We start from the raw sequence: 18,776 nt of genomic DNA on the forward strand, positions 1-18,776 counted from the left end.
TTACAAGCACTACTTGAAATGGAAACTAGAAACAAAGGCAGGTCAATAAAATGCGAGTGCTCCAATTTTGCTTCTATGAGATTTTTTTTTTTCCCCCCATATATACTTTTTTTACCTGTAAAACTACTCTTTCAGTCCTGTGCCTTGTCCATGCCTGTTGGTGTGAAAGAGGAAATAGTGTGGTTTTGTAGCACAAGCACTTGTGATATTGTTTCCAGGAGACATTTAGGCTATAGATAACTATATTACTGATATGTCTTGAGTAGTTACCGTTTGGCAGCATATGACACAAAGGATGAATGGGCATACAACACTGACGGTATGAAAAGTGCAAGCTGGGATTTAATTAGAAATTGAAGCCTGATCGAAGTGCTTAGCAGTAGGCAGAAGATTCCTAACAAAAACTGTCACGGTCTCAGTCATGGCCTGTACTGATGGCAGCACATAACCTCTTCCTTGGCTTGCAAGACAGTGCGAGAAACTGTGCAGCAGCTCAGCTTTTCACAGAAGTGAGTCTTGACTTAAGTGGGGAGAGGAAAGGAGACTGAAATAATCCAAAGGAGACACCTGTAACACGTCCCAAAACAATGCTCTGCTTGTGCTGGAATCTTTGCCTAGTAGACTTTTTCTGAAAATTTGTTGCCCTTACGTTTTATCTCTTTCCCTGTGCCAGGTTGAGTAATCTAGCGTTGAAGGTAGCTGTGCTCTGAGCAGGGGTCAGGCCATGTGACCTGCTGGGATCCTTTCCAAACTAAATTATTCCTTGATTCTGTGAAACTGTTTGGAAACAAGGGTGACAGTTCTGGGTCTGACACGTGGCACTGAGTCTGACGGCTCCATGTTCCCAGAAACCCATTGGTGGCCAGGCTGGCAGAGGGCTGCAGAAAGGCCCCAAGAGGAGCTGCGTGGACTTCGAGGAGCATGGCTGGTGGCTGGCACTGCAAGGACTTTGAAACCCTGGACTTTCTGAACTGTGGGAGCTGAAAGCTAACTGCGAGACTATTCAAAGGTACAAGCGCTTATGCATTAGCAAGGAAGGTGATAGCTCTTGGTCAATGTGTAGAGAAGCTCTGAACAGTAAGATTTGAATTCTACTTTAGATGGGAAAGCAGGATGCTGCTTGAGATTTGATCTCCAAAAGCAGGCAGGAACAACCTGCAGAATACCAGCCTAGCTGCTGAGGATCTTCTGTTCAACATGTACACCCATTCCCTCATAGACCTGTTTGCCAGCTGGCCTAACAAGAAGCAACCCTGCACCTAAGCATATGGCATTATGGAAAGGTCATTTCAAATATCAAAAGGTTGTCAAGAAAGAGTCAGGAAGTTCAAATAAAAGGATAATGTGATGAAAGTCTCTGAAAACAGGACTGCTGCAAGTTCTTAAGTGGGAGAAATATAGTGATGTTGAAGCTGTTATAGGTTGCTGCTCCCAAAAGACAGCTATGTGTTCTTTATTGCCACTCTTTGAAGCAGGCAACACTGAATGCAACAAATTTTTGGGGAGTAAACACAAATGGTCAAGGACAGATCGGTGTTGTGATGCAGAGGAGTTCCTGAAATGGTGCTGTGGGACTCTGTTCTTTCACCAGCTCCATGTGATTCAGTTGCTGGTTCAACAGGTCGCATTGATCTTCATGTGTCACAACCACAGACCTCAGCCGGTCACTTTCTGGCTTGTGCATTATCAACAGGATTACAATTTTGCAATGGGATCTTAATTTCTCAATTCTGTTGATGTGAGCGCCAAAATCTATGCTGTTTGTCAGTTGCATTAACTCTGCAAGGCCAACAAAAATGAGGAAAAGTGTAAATAAACTAATAAGAACAGATAAGAGAATAGATGTGTCCTGTTTCTAGTTCTTTTGCTGGCTAAAATTATAATTTTTGGAATGAATAGCATGCCTGAAGCGGAAAATGCTGTGCTAGCTCAGCAGTGTCTCCTGAAAGTTGCTGTTAGCTGCTGCAGTTACAGATGGAAAACACCTCCTTACCCTATAGGAAAATGTTGTGTCTACTATTGGCATGCAGCATCTCAAGACAAGAATATAGAATGTTTGCTTTAGCTACCTGCAGTAAAGCAGTTTGACTGGTCTGTCCAGCAAAATGTTCTTCTCTTCCTGGAAACAGGAGGCAGGTACCCCTCCAGCTTCTTGCTTCTGCGGATGAATTTTAAGGAGATGGCCCGTTGGTGCTTTTTAGAGCCTTTTGTGGAAATCATGATACCGGTGGAAGGAGGGGAAGTGGTATATCGTATGCTGAGTCGTGTTTGCTGAACTGTGCCCTCACATGATCAAAACCCTTTCAAAAGTTGGTATGACTTCTTAGGAGAAGAATGCAGAGGGGGATCTTTTCTGTTGAACCTTAGGTGGTAGGAGGTTCTTCTGCTTTTAGAAGTTATACTGCTGCTGTAATATGGGTGCTCAAGTGAGGGACTCACAGGCCCAGTGTTGGGGAGGTACGGCTCTGACTGGGGGGCTGTGTGGTGGGGGATTGCTGCCGCTCCCCCAGATCCTCAAATAGGTTGAGTCTTCTTAAGAACTTAGTGCAGGACTCTTCTGCATTGAAACTGCTGCCTTACATCACTTGTTCAGTGAGGTGGTCCATGGTTTGAAATGGACTGTGTATTTTGCGTGTGTGGTGACTCTATAGAGGCTTGTGAGAAGTGTGGCCGTGGTGCGCTCACATGAGAGGAACAGTGCAGTTCAAGTGTTGGGATCCACTGATGTACATTCCTGTAGCCTGCTGCTTGGGTTTGCTGCTCTTCCTAGCTGGCTGGGTTTTGTTGGGCTTTTTTGTTTGCTTTGTTTTAGTTTTGGTTTTGGTTGGGGTTTTTTTTTTTTTGAAAGTTGGTACTTATAAAATGAATTCTTTCAACATGTCTTTCAGTATAAACCTCCACACATTTACTTTGCCTTATCATAAATTTAAAGTGAAAGAAAGTGAAAATTTTAGTCTTGGTTACAGGTTTGTTTGCAACATCAATGTTTTTTATTAAGATCTGTTTGTTTCTTAAGAAACTGTGTAGTGTATTCTAACTTGCAGGTTGCCCAAAAGCCTGTTAGAGGATGTACAAACCAGAACCTGTAAAATGCTTCGGTTTTCCTGCGTTTTGTATTTTTCCCACCCATGTTTTCAGACTAGCAGAAAAACATGGATTTTTGTGAAGCGGTGCACCACATGGGGGACTGAGACCTCACACAGTAGTCCTTTTCCATCTTAAGTGTCCTCAGGACCTGCTGGGTGATACAGTACAGCTGATTTGGCTCTGCTCCTGCACTACTTTGCTATTCCAGGAAGAAGTTTTACAGGAATGCTGATCTTACATAAAGCACATGGCTAATTATGAAGGAATCATTTTAGATTGGAATCTTGCAGGAACATACTGTAGTTATCATTTAGATCTAAATGAATCCAAGCAGTCTTTTCTCAAATTATAACGTTCTGTTTATTAATGCATTTCTTCCACTTGGTGTTCAGCCCCAGTAACGCAGTGATAGTGCGTAAACCGTGGAACAAATGACATCTCTTCTTTAAGAGAATGCCTGGCTCTCAAAATGTGATAACTTTTAATGGAAAAGGAAAGGAATGATGAGAAAGCAGCGCTGACTAGATGCTAAAGCAATGTAACTCATGAATTTGGAGATACGGGGTGTTCTTCTGAACAGTCCTTTGTGTTTTTTGGTGATCCTTAGCTGTATTTTAACCTCTTTATGTATTTTAGAGTTTCCCAAGACCATAAACTGTGACTTTTCAAATGCTTGCAGCTCATTGAGTAAAAGATTACATTTACAGAAGATACTGACAAAGCATCTTAAAAGTGTGTCTGTTTAATTTTAGGACAAGGAAACCTGCATGGGTGTCAACAATCAAAGTTACATATGTGAAACGGGCCACTGTTGTGGACAATCCCAGTGTTGCAACTACTACTATGAACTCTGGTGTAAGTCCTTCCGTTTTGTATGGCTTACCTTCCTAATCTGCATGGCTCTCATACCATACTACAGGTCTGGCTTGTGTCCTGTGGGGTTTTGTATTCAGCCCTTGCTATGCACTGCCATTGCATTTCACTGCAACACAAACGGAGTTGACCTCATACGGCAAGGGAAACAGGGTTGTTACAATGGGCATCACCTGCTTTTTGAGGAGTAGTGGGTCGTCTTGCCACGTTCATCACTGGAGATTTGTTGTTTGGTCTTCTTCCTGATTTGGACAATACTGAGGGTACTCAAAACAACATTGTATGCGAGTGAGAAAACCACGCTTGAGGGAGAAATGCTGATACACACAACACTAGAGTTTGGCACACTCAAACAGAGAATTAATTTAGTATCTTTCATCTTATTGTTTTAGTTCTTTGCAAGAACAACAGTTTAAATCTGATTTATCTTTTTAAAGCTGTTCTTTCAAGGAGGGGGGCCAGGACGTTTATTCTCTTCAGGATGCATTGTGTTTGGAGCACAGCTCCTTGGGTGGAGAGGGTCTTGGGCAAATTTTGTGGGCTGACAGTGGCTGAATACTGTGGGCTGTGAGGAACATACATTGCTCGTTGCAACCTCTCTTATCTCTTCTTTCCCAAAATCTGGGATTTAAAACTATCCATGTTTCTAATGAGTGGTTGAGTGAATATAGCTAAATCCCTTTAGAAGGCAGCAGGCAGGTCAAAGCAGGTCAGCAAAACTGATAAAGATATATGGAAAAATGGGAAGTTGAAAGGATAGGAAAGTAAGAAATGCTGAATTTTAAAGGCAAACTTTTAGAGTTGTGCTCATCTGATGGTGTCTTCCTGTCTTGAGGAGGAGCACAAAGGGTTCAATATTGATGTTGACATGTGATTGTATTGCCAGGAGCCTCAGCTGAGAAGGCATCTGTGCTCCCAGAACTTGGAAATATGGAACTCTGAATATTGTACCCCCACATTAGAGACTGGAGATGTTTTCTTACCACACCCAATGGTATCTCGTAGCTTTTATGCAACTGTGCTATCTACTTAATCCCTCTGCTGTGCCCACAGTTTCACTTTCTCAAAGTAGCATGTGTGTGGAAATGTATTATACATACAAAGAGCGTCACTTAACCTGGATCCAAGGACAGGAGTAGCTGACACTTTATCCTTTAGTCTAGAAACATGCTTTTACTTTTCAAATTAACCAGTGAAGCATAGAGGACGTGGTTGTAAATTAAACAGGACTCTATTAGAGTCCTTCAAGACATATTGTGCATCAGACTGTAGTGGCTGGCTGTGTTGATATTAATGGCAGGATTTGAATGTATTGCAGACCTTTTACAGCAGCTTTATTTTCAGAAGTCTCCAAACAGTTCAAGAAACGATTCAGGACCAGGTGGGCAGCTCCAGGGACCCTAGCAGGCTGAGAAACAGGCATGAATGCGTGGCTGCCTTGGACTGCCTGGTTCAGATCATAGCAGTCAGCAACACAGGCAGGACAGATGGCTGGAATTTGTTCGGACTATATGGGAGTGCATGGACAAAGCAGAGTGGGGAAGGTCAGACCCGGTTTTGGATTTGTGTGGGTGGGAATGTAGAGGAAGAGGCATGTATGCAAGGGCTTACAGACTGGCTGGCAAGCAGGATCTAAATTGAGCAATAGCATGGAGTACAGCTGCAGACTGGAGCTTGTTGCACAGTCACCACGTTTCTCCCATGGACATCTTGAAAGAGAGGCTTAACTGAATTGCATACAAACAATACAGCCCGAACAATAGCCCCCTGCCATTTTAATGGAATGATCTTACTAACTGTCTTTGCGCTCCCAGTATGGCACGGACTTTTATACTTGGCAGTGCCTGGCTGCATCATAAAAGTTCTTGGAAGATAAAACCAGATTTTGTTAGAAGGAAGCAGAATATGTCAGGCTTCTTTCTAGGGCGAGCGCACAGGTCATGCTGAGATCATGGAATAAACTTATTAGTGGCACACACTTCTGAATGGTTCCTCGGCAGGAATGGGTTTCTGTGTTGAGATTCACATTCCTTCTGCGTTGCAGAGAGCATCATATACTACACTGAGATGAGGGGAATAATGCAAACATGAGACCTATTCTTCTAGGCTTTCTGCAAAGTCAGGCAAACACCCAACATTGATTTAAAATTGGTTAATGTTTTCAAAGCTTGCTTTGCCATTATGAGTGTTAGAAAAAGCTTTCTGGGATTGGGAGGGGAGACACAAGCGGGGCATGTCCTTTAAATTTAAGAAAATTCATATTCTGGAGCTTGCAACCACAGCTGCAGAACTTACCTGCTGCTTCAGGAATTGTTGAATATCTTTGGTAGGTACATGTGGTGAGGCACTCTTAAGACCTTAAAGGTGAATAGCAGTGATAGTATGTAAATAGTCTGGAGCAGTGGATTGATGGTATGGAGAGCAACAGCTTTACATGCTTGGGAATAGAGTAGCTTTTTAAAAGTTAATAATAACTTTTGGTTAATGAACAGTTAAGTTAGCAGCACCTTTTAAGTATGGCTTCATGGTTGTTCTATGTTTTAATTTTAACCAGTGTATGCATGTACTGAAGTAGCCTTTGAAAAGTTTCTGCTCCTCTTGACCTTCTCAGACCACCAGTGCTATTGTGTGCCTGAAAACAGACCTTCTCGCTAGTCCTGTTGAATTAAATCCTGGATTTATTTATCACCACAGCTTCATGGGGAGAAGAAGCAGAGGAGGGTGGCATTTGAAATGGAAAAGAAAACTAGTCTGGCTTTGCTGGACATGCCTTCTGAAATGTGATCCTGTCTTGTGGCCAGTTGAAGTTTTTCCTGTAAAAAGGATCTTTTTCCGTGTTCAAGAATTTGAGGGAAGTTTGTCTTTGAAAATGGCTGATCTCCACATTTCTAGACAGCAAGTAAAGTTGCAGTAATTATAAACCAGTCCTTGAGGGTAGTGGAATAGGATGCAAAATCAAGGTATTATTTTGTTAAGGGGTGGAGTGGAGGAATGGAGAACATGATATGCCAAGCAGGTGGACAGCCTGTGTTTAAAATTAGATAACAGTCCGGTTCAGATTCCCCACCCATCTCTTATTTATTAAAAAAAAAAAAAAAGTGCCATGTTGCCAAATAATAAAACTATATCCAGATTTATATATATAGGTCTAATAACTATATAAAGGTCTAATTAGTTCTTAGCTCAAGCTTAGTAGCTGGTAATATGGGGGGAAAAAGTGCAGCATGTATTTTCATTTTCTTGGAATAGAATCATAAAAAGTAAAAAGGAAGAAGGGCCTTTACTGTTGCATTTCCTCACATAGGGAAAGGTGTTTGTTTGGATGGTGGCTGAGCTGGTTCAGCATTTTAGCCTAACAATTTATTTGGGCTCCCCAGAAAGCTCACAGTCCCCAAGAGGGAGACTGTGATCTTGGGAGAATGGCAGCAGCTGCTGGATTTTGCTTACTAACAGTTTTTATTCAGGACTGTTATGATGTGATTGTGATTTGTTGGAGTTTTCCAATGTTGGCCTTTGTCCAGGCCTGACAGGTATCTTACTGCGTAAATGTTCCAAAATATTACTTTTTCTGAATACAGGAGAGAAGGTAATTGAGGAATGCAGTTCCCACATTTTGCAGGTTAAGAATTAAGGCTCAGACATTCTGGATTTTCCAAAGTTTAGGCATATAATGTGGACTGGAAACCAAATCCAGATCTCCTGACATCCATCCTTGTGTCTCTCCTTGCCTATTGAGGATCAGCATGAAATTAGATGATTCCAGAGGCTCTGAACACAGCAAGCAAAGCTGTAGAAAGTATTTTGCATGGTGTGGTTGGAAGAATAGTACGCTGTGCTTCAGGAGTCATGGTGCATGGAAACAGGCAGCTGGTCACTGCATGCAGAAGATCTCAGTTGTAGGATTTCAAAGTTAGAGGGCTTAGCTGGTCTTGGGTCATTTAGGTATTGTACATACCCAGGAGGATGTACAAACCAGCATTGGTGATGAGTGAGTAGTCAGATGTTGGATGTGCCTATTTTGCTTAATTTTGGCTGCTTTAGCAGTGATACTGAGCCCCTCTGTTTCTGAAAGAAAAAAAAACCAAAAAAATATCTTGACTGTTTGGGCCCTAGTGGAAGGGTTGTACAAGAAAAAGTGTTCTGTTTGCAGGCAACACAGTTGATGTTTTGCTGATTTTGAACATTTTGCTCATCTCTGCACGCTTCCCCTTGGAATCTCTAGACAGCTCTTTTCCCCAGAAAGTGTGCTGCCCGAAAATTTTGGCAAGGATCTCGTTAGCTGCTAAAACTAAAGCAACTGCTGTATCACATACATGTTCCAGGTCAGCTTTATAATAGGAATTAATTTCCAAGACTTTGCTGCAGTCTCCAAAACCCTCAGTCAAACAACACATCAGTCCCATGTTTTCTTCCTCACCCCGTGTTATCCTTCAGTATAACCACATCCCTTTTCAGAGAGGGATTTGCCCTGTTCCTTGCCTTTCACCCAGCCTCCTACATGGCTGTACTTGCTTTGTCTTTCCTAGGTGTATCAAACTTCACCTTTGGCTGCTGTTACTCCTCAGCTGGTGCTTCAGCGATAACCCTCCCATGACAAAGCCTAGCTGAAAGTATAGGGCAAACAAAACAGATGTCACAACCATGCAGAAACTCATGATAAATAGGGTCACCGAGGGAGTTATTTCCTGATTTCCTTGTACTTTTTGTAGCCTAATCCAGACAGCAGAATCACCTTAAGCTTGCTTTGGTGTGGCTCGGTAAAATTCACAAATCTAAAGAAGGCAAGCTGTCTTGCATAGTCTGTGCAGGCACTGACTTCTGCCCCATGTGGCCTGCTTCCACCTGCTCTGTGTTAAACAGCAAGGAAAGGCAAGAGAGCTTGCTGGTGCTGTTTCACCCCCTGCCTTCTGTACCTCCAACTTGGCTCCTCACCAGATCCGTTGGTGCAGGCTGTTCTCCAGATCTTGTTCCCAGATGTTCTGGACATGGTCTCAGCTGGATGTTCCCCTCTGATCTCTGTTAGACCACTGTTCAACATGCGGTTTACCAACATAGATGTCTTGGGAGGGGTAAGTCAGCTGGAATTGACTGGACTTACAAATGTGTCTTCTGGAGCACAGGAGCAATTGCTCTTCAAAGGCTCCCTCCCCAGGAGAGAGGCATAAAAACAGTGTCTGCAGATTTACTGCCTCAAGTTGACTGTCATTGCAAGGTAAGCAAAGGATTTTTCTGAAACCTGTCTTTTTTCATCTTATCTCATGGCAGTGGGTGTACCATGTATACTGGACACTATTCTAAAAACTAGAAACCAGCTGCAGTTAATGTCCGTCTCCTTTTGTCTGAGTTACCAGTCTGGGAGCAAGTGAGCGAGAGTTGGAGATGTCATCTTCAGCTTTTTTTCTTTTGTCATTGTACTCTACAAATATTCAGTAACTTTTTCCTGCAGTGTGGTCAGGCTGGGGCTGCAGTTCCACTGATTTAAACTGACATAAAACTGTCACTGAAAGTCACAGTCTTTCTCTTGCTGTTGTGTTTGGCAGATGAGTTTCAACCTGCTCTGGTTCCCTCAAACCAGTTCAAACCACAGTTGCGCACAACTTTGTGCTGGCACAAGAAGAGGCGGAGGAGGCAGCAGGAGGTGATATGGAAGAGACAGGCAGGAGAGGACCACGTCATTCAGCAGCTTCTTTTTTCCTTCTTAAAATGTCCATGGGCCTATGGTCTGGATCCTTCATCTGTCATTCTTGAGGAGCAGCATTGACTTGTACAGGCTTGTGTCTGAAGTGGCAGGAGATGATGCGGTTTCTGTGTCACGGACACTATTAAACCCAAGTACATCCAGGTTGTGGTACCAATTAAATCTCTCTCCTATTTTTGATGATAGTGTTGGCCCTGTGAAAGACAATTTTTTTTCCAGCCATGGCTGACTGTGAGGCCACCATTTGGGACATCACTTTTTAGTCAATGAAATTGTCCCACTTCTCCTTCTGTTCAGAACCAGCTCTCATGGAGCCAAAGCTATTACCCAGATGCTTGTCAGGCAGACACAAAAACACTTCGCAGTATGTTTTGGCTTGCTTTTAGGGAACTTCCTGCCAACAGAGCAATGGCATTTGCCCAAGTTTACCATGAACTTGAGGGCAGATTTCTCTGTTCCTACTCTTGGAGCGCTCCAGAAAACGTTTTCCATTTTGCACAGGATAAAAGGAGCTTCCCTCATCGGGAATGCTGATGGCAGCATCCCAGGCAGCGAATACAGTACAGCATCAGACTGAACATTGCTCCCCCCTTTTTCATGAGGAGGGAATACTCTGGGGTTTTTTTAATTCTTAAATTATTTTATTCTTAATTATTTTTAAGTTTGAGCAAAACTATGCTCAGTGTCCCAGAAAGGTTTTTCTTGAAGCTTTAAGCCTGGCATATTCTTTCACAGCTGGTAGAAAACATCTCTGGTGCGTGACCCTGTGATGGGACTCCCTTTCCCAAAGACACTGTAAACATAGCAGCCTTCTCTTTCTTCAGTATTTCCTCTGCTTGTGAGAGAGATGGCTTTCATGGGAGCTACTTCTATTCCTGGGTCTTTCTGCAGCTCCCATTCTGACTCTCTGAGCTTGGCACTTGTGTAGAGCTTACAGCTCTGAGCCTGTCTGATGCTGGCTAAGAGGTTGCTACTTCTTTTTTGTTTTTATGAAAGGTTTTGATGTTCTGGCAGGGAAATCTCTTGGCAAAACTCAGCTCCTTGGCTGTGTCTGATTCACCCTTTGGTTGCATCATTATCCACCCATTGGCATCACCAGTGAATTTGACAGAAGATATAGCAGTGTTTCTCAGGACTCAGCCTTTTTTGGACTGGAGAGTGTTTCAGCTTCTGACTCTTCCATAAACCAAGAGCACGCCTGAAATTGCCTTCAAGTCCGATGACGGTCCCCCAGTGCATGTTTAGCTCTGAAGTGGTGCCTCGCTTCTGTTGATGCTGTCCCTCAGCGGTTGTTTTTCCAAAGACCCTGTTTGCTCTCTGCCTGTCACGTTGCCCTCAGGTTGCCGAGAGCTTTTGTTCCCAGTGGTTGGCAGTGGGAAATACTCTCTCTCTCTCAAATCAGACTTTTAATGGCAAACTTGGCTCAGGATGCCCAGTGTCTCCCAACCTTTTCTCCTTTTCCAGTGGCTGCAGTGATAGCTCAGCACAGTGCAGCTGAAAACCAGCTTGCATCCATTTGGGAAGGAGGCACATGTTGAAGAGCATGGGGGAGGCTTTTGGGGCAGTGAAGGCAACTAGAAGCCTAGTTTTACTTCGCTTCTAAAGGCCTTTTAATGCCAGACTTCTGTTGCCTTTGCACATCTTGCCCGTTTTCAGCATGAGGCAGAGCTGCTACCTGTTCTTGCCATGAACGAGGTGTTAGTATGTACCGCTACTGTGCTCAGCCTCCGCGTTTCCTGCTCGTGTAGTGTTGTCTTTGATGAATTTGAACTTCCCCTCCTTCCCCTCCTGCCAAGTGAGTCACTGGGGTCCATGGGCCAGTCGTCTGCTTGGTTTATCTCTCTGCTGCTGGTTTGAAGCCAAGCATCACTAGGTGTAAAAATGCACAGCTCAGCCTTGAACATCTTCACTGTTTGCTCCATACTTTTAGACATAATATTTACAATTGCATTTGGCCTTGTACGCAAAGCTTTATTCCAAATAAATGACCATTCTATATATTTGCTAGGCTTTTACAGTTTTGTTGTTGTTGTTGTTCTGCAGCCAAAATTGCAGCTGTGCCCAAACTTCTAGCTAGGGCATGTTGTAGAGCCTTTTATGGAGGCCCTGGACTCCCAGCACTGTGCTGGGCTTGCAACCAGACTGCACCCACTCCATCTCTCAACACTGGCACCCATGCTCAAGCGACAACCAGGAAGCCCCTTGTGTGCCTCAGCACCTATGGGGGTCCCATCCTATTGCTTCCTATGCACTGGGGGGGCTTTCAGCCCAGCAGTTCGGATGTGCTGTTGCATGATAAGGTGGGGGAAAAGGCATTAAAGAGGATGCCAGAAGCCAGGCCAGCAAATGGCTGTGGGGGGCACACGCTGCTGACCTCCTGTGATCATCCAGGCAAGTCCTTGGGCTCCTGCTGAGTCAGGGGTTGAGTAATTCCTAGAAGCTCTAGGAAGTGTCAGCGGTTAATGAAACCAGGCAATAATGTGGTATTAGTGGGTTCTTTTTCTGGAAATTCCCATGAAAAACAACAGATCTCATCCACTTGTGGTTGCGAGCGTGCATAGACCCTTTGCACGAGAATGGAGGTGTTGTTCCTGGCACCGTGGCCAGATTGCAATCCAGTAAATTATGGTCTGTTTACTTAAAATGCCACCTGCGGTTTCAGTAGGATCCAGCATTAATTTATTATCCTAAACTGTTGTATGTTGTTACTGCCTGTTGTTTACGGAGTTGCTGCACGTCTTCCCAGGAATGGCTGAGCTTACTTTGACCCCTACTCTGAGCTTGTGCATCAGTTTGTCTGCAAAGCACTTTGGGATTTCTTTGGAATGGGTAGAGAAGTTTTCTAAATAAATACTTTTTAAATCTTCTGGATGCAGGCTTGGGTGGGAGCAGTTATTCCCTGCAGAAAAAATTCGGCTGCTACAGCTGAGATTGCTTAACAGTGGCAGTTCTCCAGGACATCTTAACTAACTAAGTGCTGCTTCCTACCATTGCATCCAGAGTCCTTGGGAAAAGACATGATCAAATGTGTTAAAAAGCATCTGTTTTCATAACTGTAGCTAAAATCCCTGGATAGCTGGGTGTAATTTTCCATTGTTTTTGAATGCATGATCACGGAATGCTCTTCGAAAATAAGGAGTACTTGGAAGATGAACTGCAGGCCGGCTTCAGTGCATGGTGGTGTGCTGTGCCAATGACCTGGTTTTGATGAGTGTGTTCTTGCTTCCTCAGCAAGCAAGAGCCAAGGGTCCTTATCTTATCAGGAAATAAAGTGTATTGGTGGGAGTCTTCAAACTGTGAGACAGTGGTTGCAAATGCCTGGCTTTGGAGGGAAGGGTGGACTAGACCAATCCTTATAGTTTGTATAAAAAGGCTTTTTTGGAAGCAGGAGGGTGGTTGGAGGGCAGTGGACACTTTCTCAGCTCAGTTTGAAGGAAGTGCAGAGAGCATCTTGAGTGCTTCATCCTTTGCTCCTCTGGAGCGAAGTTCACGGTCTTCTCTCTGCCCTTCATGGTATAGCTGAGCAGGCTGGCTAGAAAAACTGCCCAGGAACCTTGATTGCCAGCCAAGCAAGAAAAATGGAGCATGTAACACCTTCATTTGATAGGAGGTCTTGATAAGTTTGGGTATAAGGCGGAATCCAGTCCATTAGAGAAATCGGTTGTGCAAGGCAAGAGAGAGATTTCGGTTTGCTGTGCCAAAATACATGGAGAATTTGGGTTACAACACAGGGAGGTGAAAGTCCCTGCTCAAAGTACTCGGAGGCATGATACGGCATATCCAGTTCACCTGCAAACAGCCCAGCGCAAGGCTCGGAGATCTGTGATATGGGTCACTTGTACTTTGTCCTGAGCTAGAGCCATACTCCTCTCATTCTTCAAATTCCTAAAGTGTTCACCTTTCCCCACCCAGCTCTTAGCAGAGAAAACATTGCTAACTCTGCAGGGGATGCTGAAAACATCAAGGTATTGTAAAGGCAGGACTAGAGGTTTTTAGTAGGGAGAAACAAGCAGTTTAATCTCACAGGGCAGAATGGCCATGCTGAAAATGGGCTGTAGCACTAGGAGCCTTCATTTTGTCTGTTTGGGAGTAATGAAGAGTGGCAGAGGTCTTACTGAAAGAAAAATGGTGTTGTGATCTCTGCTGAGGGGTGGTTGCTAGGCCTACATGTTTCTAAAGGGGGAGCTCTCCTGGTATCCTTAGCTGCAAAAGCTGAGCTTAAAGATGGAGATTACAGACACCTCTGAGGCAGATAGAGCTCAGATTGTCTCCTGTAGTCGCAGGAGACAAAAGCCTCATCTGGAGTGAACATTATAGCTCTTTGAAGTGTCTCTTGAAAACATTTTTCTCGTGCATGCAAGCGTGAAGGGGGTTTTATGGAAAGGTGGCATTATTCCACATGTTGGAGGGAGCGGAGAAAATTCAGGAAGTGCTCTTTTAAAATTTTAAGGAACAGTGTACATACGATACGACAGTGCACGGAAACCAGCCGTGACCACAAACGGAGCAGAAGTTAGGTTTCTTGAGGATTCAGAGTGGGGGGCTAGTTTAATTTAATTTTGGATAATTTAAGACATTGAATACAAAAATAAGTTTTAAAAATATTTTGAGACATTTATGTAAAAAGCGTATGTTTTTGTTAAGCATAACAATGAAGGATTTGGGCTGGAAATTAAAGAGCAGTGCAAACAAAAGCAAAACATAGTGCTTGGGGTTTTTCTCTTCTTCCGTGGTCAATCTGCAGAGTGTCTTTTGTGTCTTGATTGTTATTTTCAAACCAAAGCGGCTGTGGGAGACAAGTTCAATGCTATTCACAGCTCTGCTCATATTTTTGGCCAGAAGAAATTATATCTGAGGGTGGAAGGGATGGTGAGGGGGAGCTTAGCCGTGTCTCCATATTTCATTCTCCTCCAGAGCTGTGCCTATTGAACATGATCCACGTTGTACCAAAGTGTGTACAGAGTTACCCGATTCTGTCAAGGCTGCCAGAGTAGCAGTCACCCACACAGGCGGGTCCGTGTTGAAGCCTCCTGGTTCACCGCGTATTTCTGCCTTTAGAGCAGTGCGGGGTTCAGATCCAGGCTTTCTGATTATCTTCTCCATCGCCTTGATGAGGTTTCCTGGGATTGGATGTGGCTCTCATGCTGTGTTTAACACTTCCTCTCCCCCACTGCAGGGTTTTGGCTGGTGTGGACCATCATCATAATCCTCAGCTGCTGTTGTGTTTGCCATCACCGACGCACCAAGCATCGTCTCCAGGCCCAGCAGCGGCAACACGAGATCAACCTGATCGCTTACCGGGAAGCCCATAACTATTCAGCCCTGCCGTTTTATTTCCGTATGTACCTCACACCATTTTTCCTGGAGGTCGTGGGGAGCAGGGCAGCAGTGAGTTTCCCATGTTGGGTGGAAGTGGGGAGCAGTGGTTGGGCTCAGCAAGAGGCAGGGGGCAGTTTTGCTGCCTAACCTTGGCTTGTAGGGAGGAGGTGACGTATTCCAGCTGCTGGATGTATTTGAGCCCCCTTGAGTATGGACTTGAACCACACCAGCTACAGCACCTTCACACCCACCCTTGATTTGGCTTTGTGAGTGCAGTGATTCCCTGGGTGCTTTTCTGGGAAGGTTCTTAAAATAACACGTTCAGGACTTTATGGATGCTCCTCCTTTCCAGCCTACACTTGCTGCTGGTGGGACTGAGATGTGGGAAGTGACTTGACGAAATCTGGTCACACAAACTGGGTGGAAGTGGTGCCTCAGCAGGGACCATGCTGGTTCCCGCCCTGTGCTGTGGTTCCCAGACTACGCTGCTGGTGAGCAGCCCTAGGAGTTTGCACAAAGGAGCTGTTGCCCATGGCTCAGGGAAAGTACAATTGCTTTGTTCTCTCCTTCGTGCCCTGCTACGCTGTGCTAGAACAGCGAGTCTCGGCCTTTTGACTGGAGGTATCACAACTGAGTTTCCTGTAATGGACTGTTGAATTGCATGTATGAACTTGCTTGTCTCTTGCAGCCACCTCAGAAATAATCCCCAGCAGCGCTTTCCTCCCCAGCCCCAGGGATACACAATTGCACATGGAAGACTGCAGTGCTCTCTTTAAATGTTTCCAGTATTTAAGTCCGTTCTGTCTATATAGACTATTTTGTTGTCTCTTAAGAAATAAACAAAATCTCTCATAGATTTGAGGGGCTGTAAGTACAATAAACCAAACTCTCTTGCCAGTACTGCCAATTTATTCTGACTGCACCAGAAAAACTGAATCCAGCACTAAAACAACAACCAAAAGCCAGGATCCTAAGTTCCTTGTAACTGCTCATGTCTCTTCATATTTGCACAAAGCTTTGTGAGATTAAATCTTTGCTCTTGAAAGTGGAAACTCAGCTGAGAAGCCAGTGTTGGAGAGGGCTGGCGAGTTATCTCCCAGGTTGTTCCCTCCAGCCAATGCAGGCCATCCCTTGGTGCGGTTTATGGGGCTGTATTGGGGTACAGGGCGGTGGGGGGAGGTTCACCTGGTGGCCCTAAGCATAGACTTGAGAGCAGGGAGATCAGGCTGCTGTTCCCAACTGTGTCCATCTCCTCCTGTAACGGTGCCCTCCTGTGCCGCGATTGCTGCTTCTCTAAAACATGACGTCTCATTTGGGCCAAGTTTTGGCACTTCTTGTAAAGCCCGTTGAGCTGTTTGGTGGGAAGGTGCTGGTAGATGACAAATGATGTACCAACCTGTGTTAATGGCTCGTTTCCTGAGATAAGCTGTTAATGAAATAACTTCTTCTCCTTGCCTCCCATTTTTAGGTTTTTTGCCAAATTATTTACTACCTCCCTATGAGGAAGTGGTGAACCGACCACCGACACCCCCCCCACCGTACAGTGCCTTACATCAGCAGTGCGTCCCAGCAGGCAGCAGTAGCACAATCCCGGACACGCCGAGAAACCTGCAGCCAGCACAGAGCAGCTCAGCAGCACCCACTGGCAATAACAGCAGTACTGACAACACTGGGTCCCCCAGCCTTGGGGACCCCGAGCCCTCCACCACCACGCTGGTTGAGCGAGCAGTGGCCAAAATGCAAAGCGTCGAGCCCGGCGGTACAACCATGGGAGCCGAGCTAGTGGAGAGGGCCGGTCCCGATAAGGATACGGAGTGCAAGGAGGAACTGCTAAAAGGTTACAGCTCTGAGAGCTTAGAGCAGAGCAGCGCCATTCCCGACGCGAAGGACAAGACGCCGGGCAGGCAGCGCCGTTTCACCGGCGACTCGGGCATCGAAGTCTGCGTATGCAACCGGGGCCATCATGATGACGACCTCAAGGAGTTTGATGGGCTCATTGATGATGCTCTGGACGGGCCCCTGGACTTCTGCGACAGCTGCAGCGGCCGCCCCCACAGGGACGAGGAGGAAGGGCTTTTCCATGCCACGGAAGAGCAGCACCGTGAACACAGCCACCACCACCTTCCCCGGCAGCCGGTGTGTGTACTCTTGAACACAATAAATGAGCAGGACTCTCCAAACTCTCGTACCAATAACTCCCCCAGCTAAGGTGGCAGAGTGGAAGAGAGAATCGGGGGAAAAAACAAAGAAATAAAAGTGGAATAAGAGGATTAAAACTTTAACAGGAGGAAAAGGTGATACAACCTTCTTTTTTTAGTTTATTTTTCTTTCTCCCCCTCCAATATAATTTGGGGACTAGTCTCCGAAGGCCCGGCTTGTGGGGGACGGGTCACTCTGGGTTTTGTTAATCGTGTCCGTCCTGCTCCGGGAGGGAGGGACTGATGTTTCTCAATGAGACCTTCTAACAAATGGAACTTTTCCAATGGTGATTTTGGTGATGGTTATTACGAGTTTGTTGGTTTTAGTTTTCCAAAACACTGCTTTATCTCGCAATCAGTAAAGCTCAGCAAATCTCACCCTGGGAGGATACAAAATCACCGTAAGGCTTCAACAACCTCCAGGTGTCTTCCCAGAAGCAAGCAGCTTCTGACAGTGCCGGCAGTCAGTAGCCCAAGAGTTCTGGTTTGATATAGTGCTCTTGAGGCATTGGGGATTTCTTTTCTTTCTTTTTCTTTTTTTTTTTTTGTGTTAAGTTTTCCTGAAGCTGATGAATGCCTGAACACATCAGCCCTATAATCTCTGGTGCTTCAGTGTTTAAGACAGCAGGTAGGAAATTTCCCACTTGAAGCTGGTGACTGAAGGACCAGTTTCTTCCAGAAGGAGTGTTAGTCTACCGTAAGCAGTTTGAAAAGAAAGGGTTTGCAGAAATTTGCCTTTATATGTCATTTTTAAAGACAAGTGTATTCCTTCAATGCCTCCAAGAGCACAGTTAGAAGTAGAATCCAGGCAGCTGGGCTGCCTTCCAAGTACTGTGGTCTCCGAATGACCTTTTCCCGGTGTGCTGCAAAAGGGATTGGCTTTATTTTTTCCCTTTTTTCGCACCCCGAGAGCAGCACACTTGAGTTAAGATGACAAAAAAAGAACAGGGCTCTCTTTGGCCAGCGTGCCTTCAAGCTTCAGTGATGCATGTTGAACAAATGGAGACGAGAGCTCCGTCCATTGCGAAGGGATGACTTACCATGTAGATGTGGAAGACCTGTGCAGTATTTTTTTTTTATCCAAAAGCTTGGTGCGATTCTAATGTTGACCACTTAAAAGAAATGAATGTCTGTTTTCTTTTTCTTTTTTCTTTTTTTTTTTTTAAATGGTGGCAACTGGCTACTGTATAATGTCTGTGAGCGTGTGTGTGTGACTGCAATCCATGCATGCGAGTCCTACTGGTAATATGAAAACCTGCTGTAAGACTGCAAGAAAATTTACTGTAGCTTTGCTTTAATAAACGGTAGAGATTTTGTTAGTAACAACCTGAAGGAAAAAAAAAAAAAAAAAACAAAGAGCTGAAACTGACATTCCCTAGAGTGCTGGTGTGGAAGAGAGCACAGTTGAGACTATGTATCTTGCTCTCTTGTTCTCGGGTTTTCTTCCCATCCCTTTTATAATTGTGGTCGTCCAGATCATTGCTGTTACGGGGGAAAAAAAAATTGAAAACTGAACTCAGACATATTCAGATTTGATTGATTGAAAACCAAAATCAGTTTTAAATAAGGTGGAAACCAAAATATAATGCCTTTTCTGATAA

General features: G+C 44.7%; 1 protein-coding gene across 5 annotated transcripts in view; it reads left to right on the forward strand.

Annotated features, from left to right (window-relative positions):
• Positions 1–18,776, forward strand: part of WBP1L (WW domain binding protein 1 like) — a 60,375-nt gene extending 41,599 nt beyond the window's left edge. For 4 of the 5 annotated variants that reach the window (XM_072870949.1, XM_072870952.1, XM_072870950.1 and 1 more), the window contains 3 exons: positions 3,840–3,942; positions 14,835–14,996; positions 16,446–18,776. In XM_072870949.1, coding sequence (XP_072727050.1) covers positions 3,840–3,942; positions 14,835–14,996; positions 16,446–17,185 — 1,005 coding nt within the window. In that variant the 3' untranslated portion in view covers positions 17,186–18,776. Of the gene's footprint in view, positions 1–848; positions 1,010–3,839; positions 3,943–14,834; positions 14,997–16,445 lie in introns of those variants that run through there. The other variant, XM_072870953.1, reaches the window with a different exon arrangement.

The sequence above is a fragment of the Ciconia boyciana genome, chromosome 8, assembly GCF_034638445.1.
Source record: "Ciconia boyciana chromosome 8, ASM3463844v1, whole genome shotgun sequence".
Classification (NCBI taxonomy): Eukaryota; Metazoa; Chordata; class Aves; order Ciconiiformes; family Ciconiidae; genus Ciconia; species Ciconia boyciana.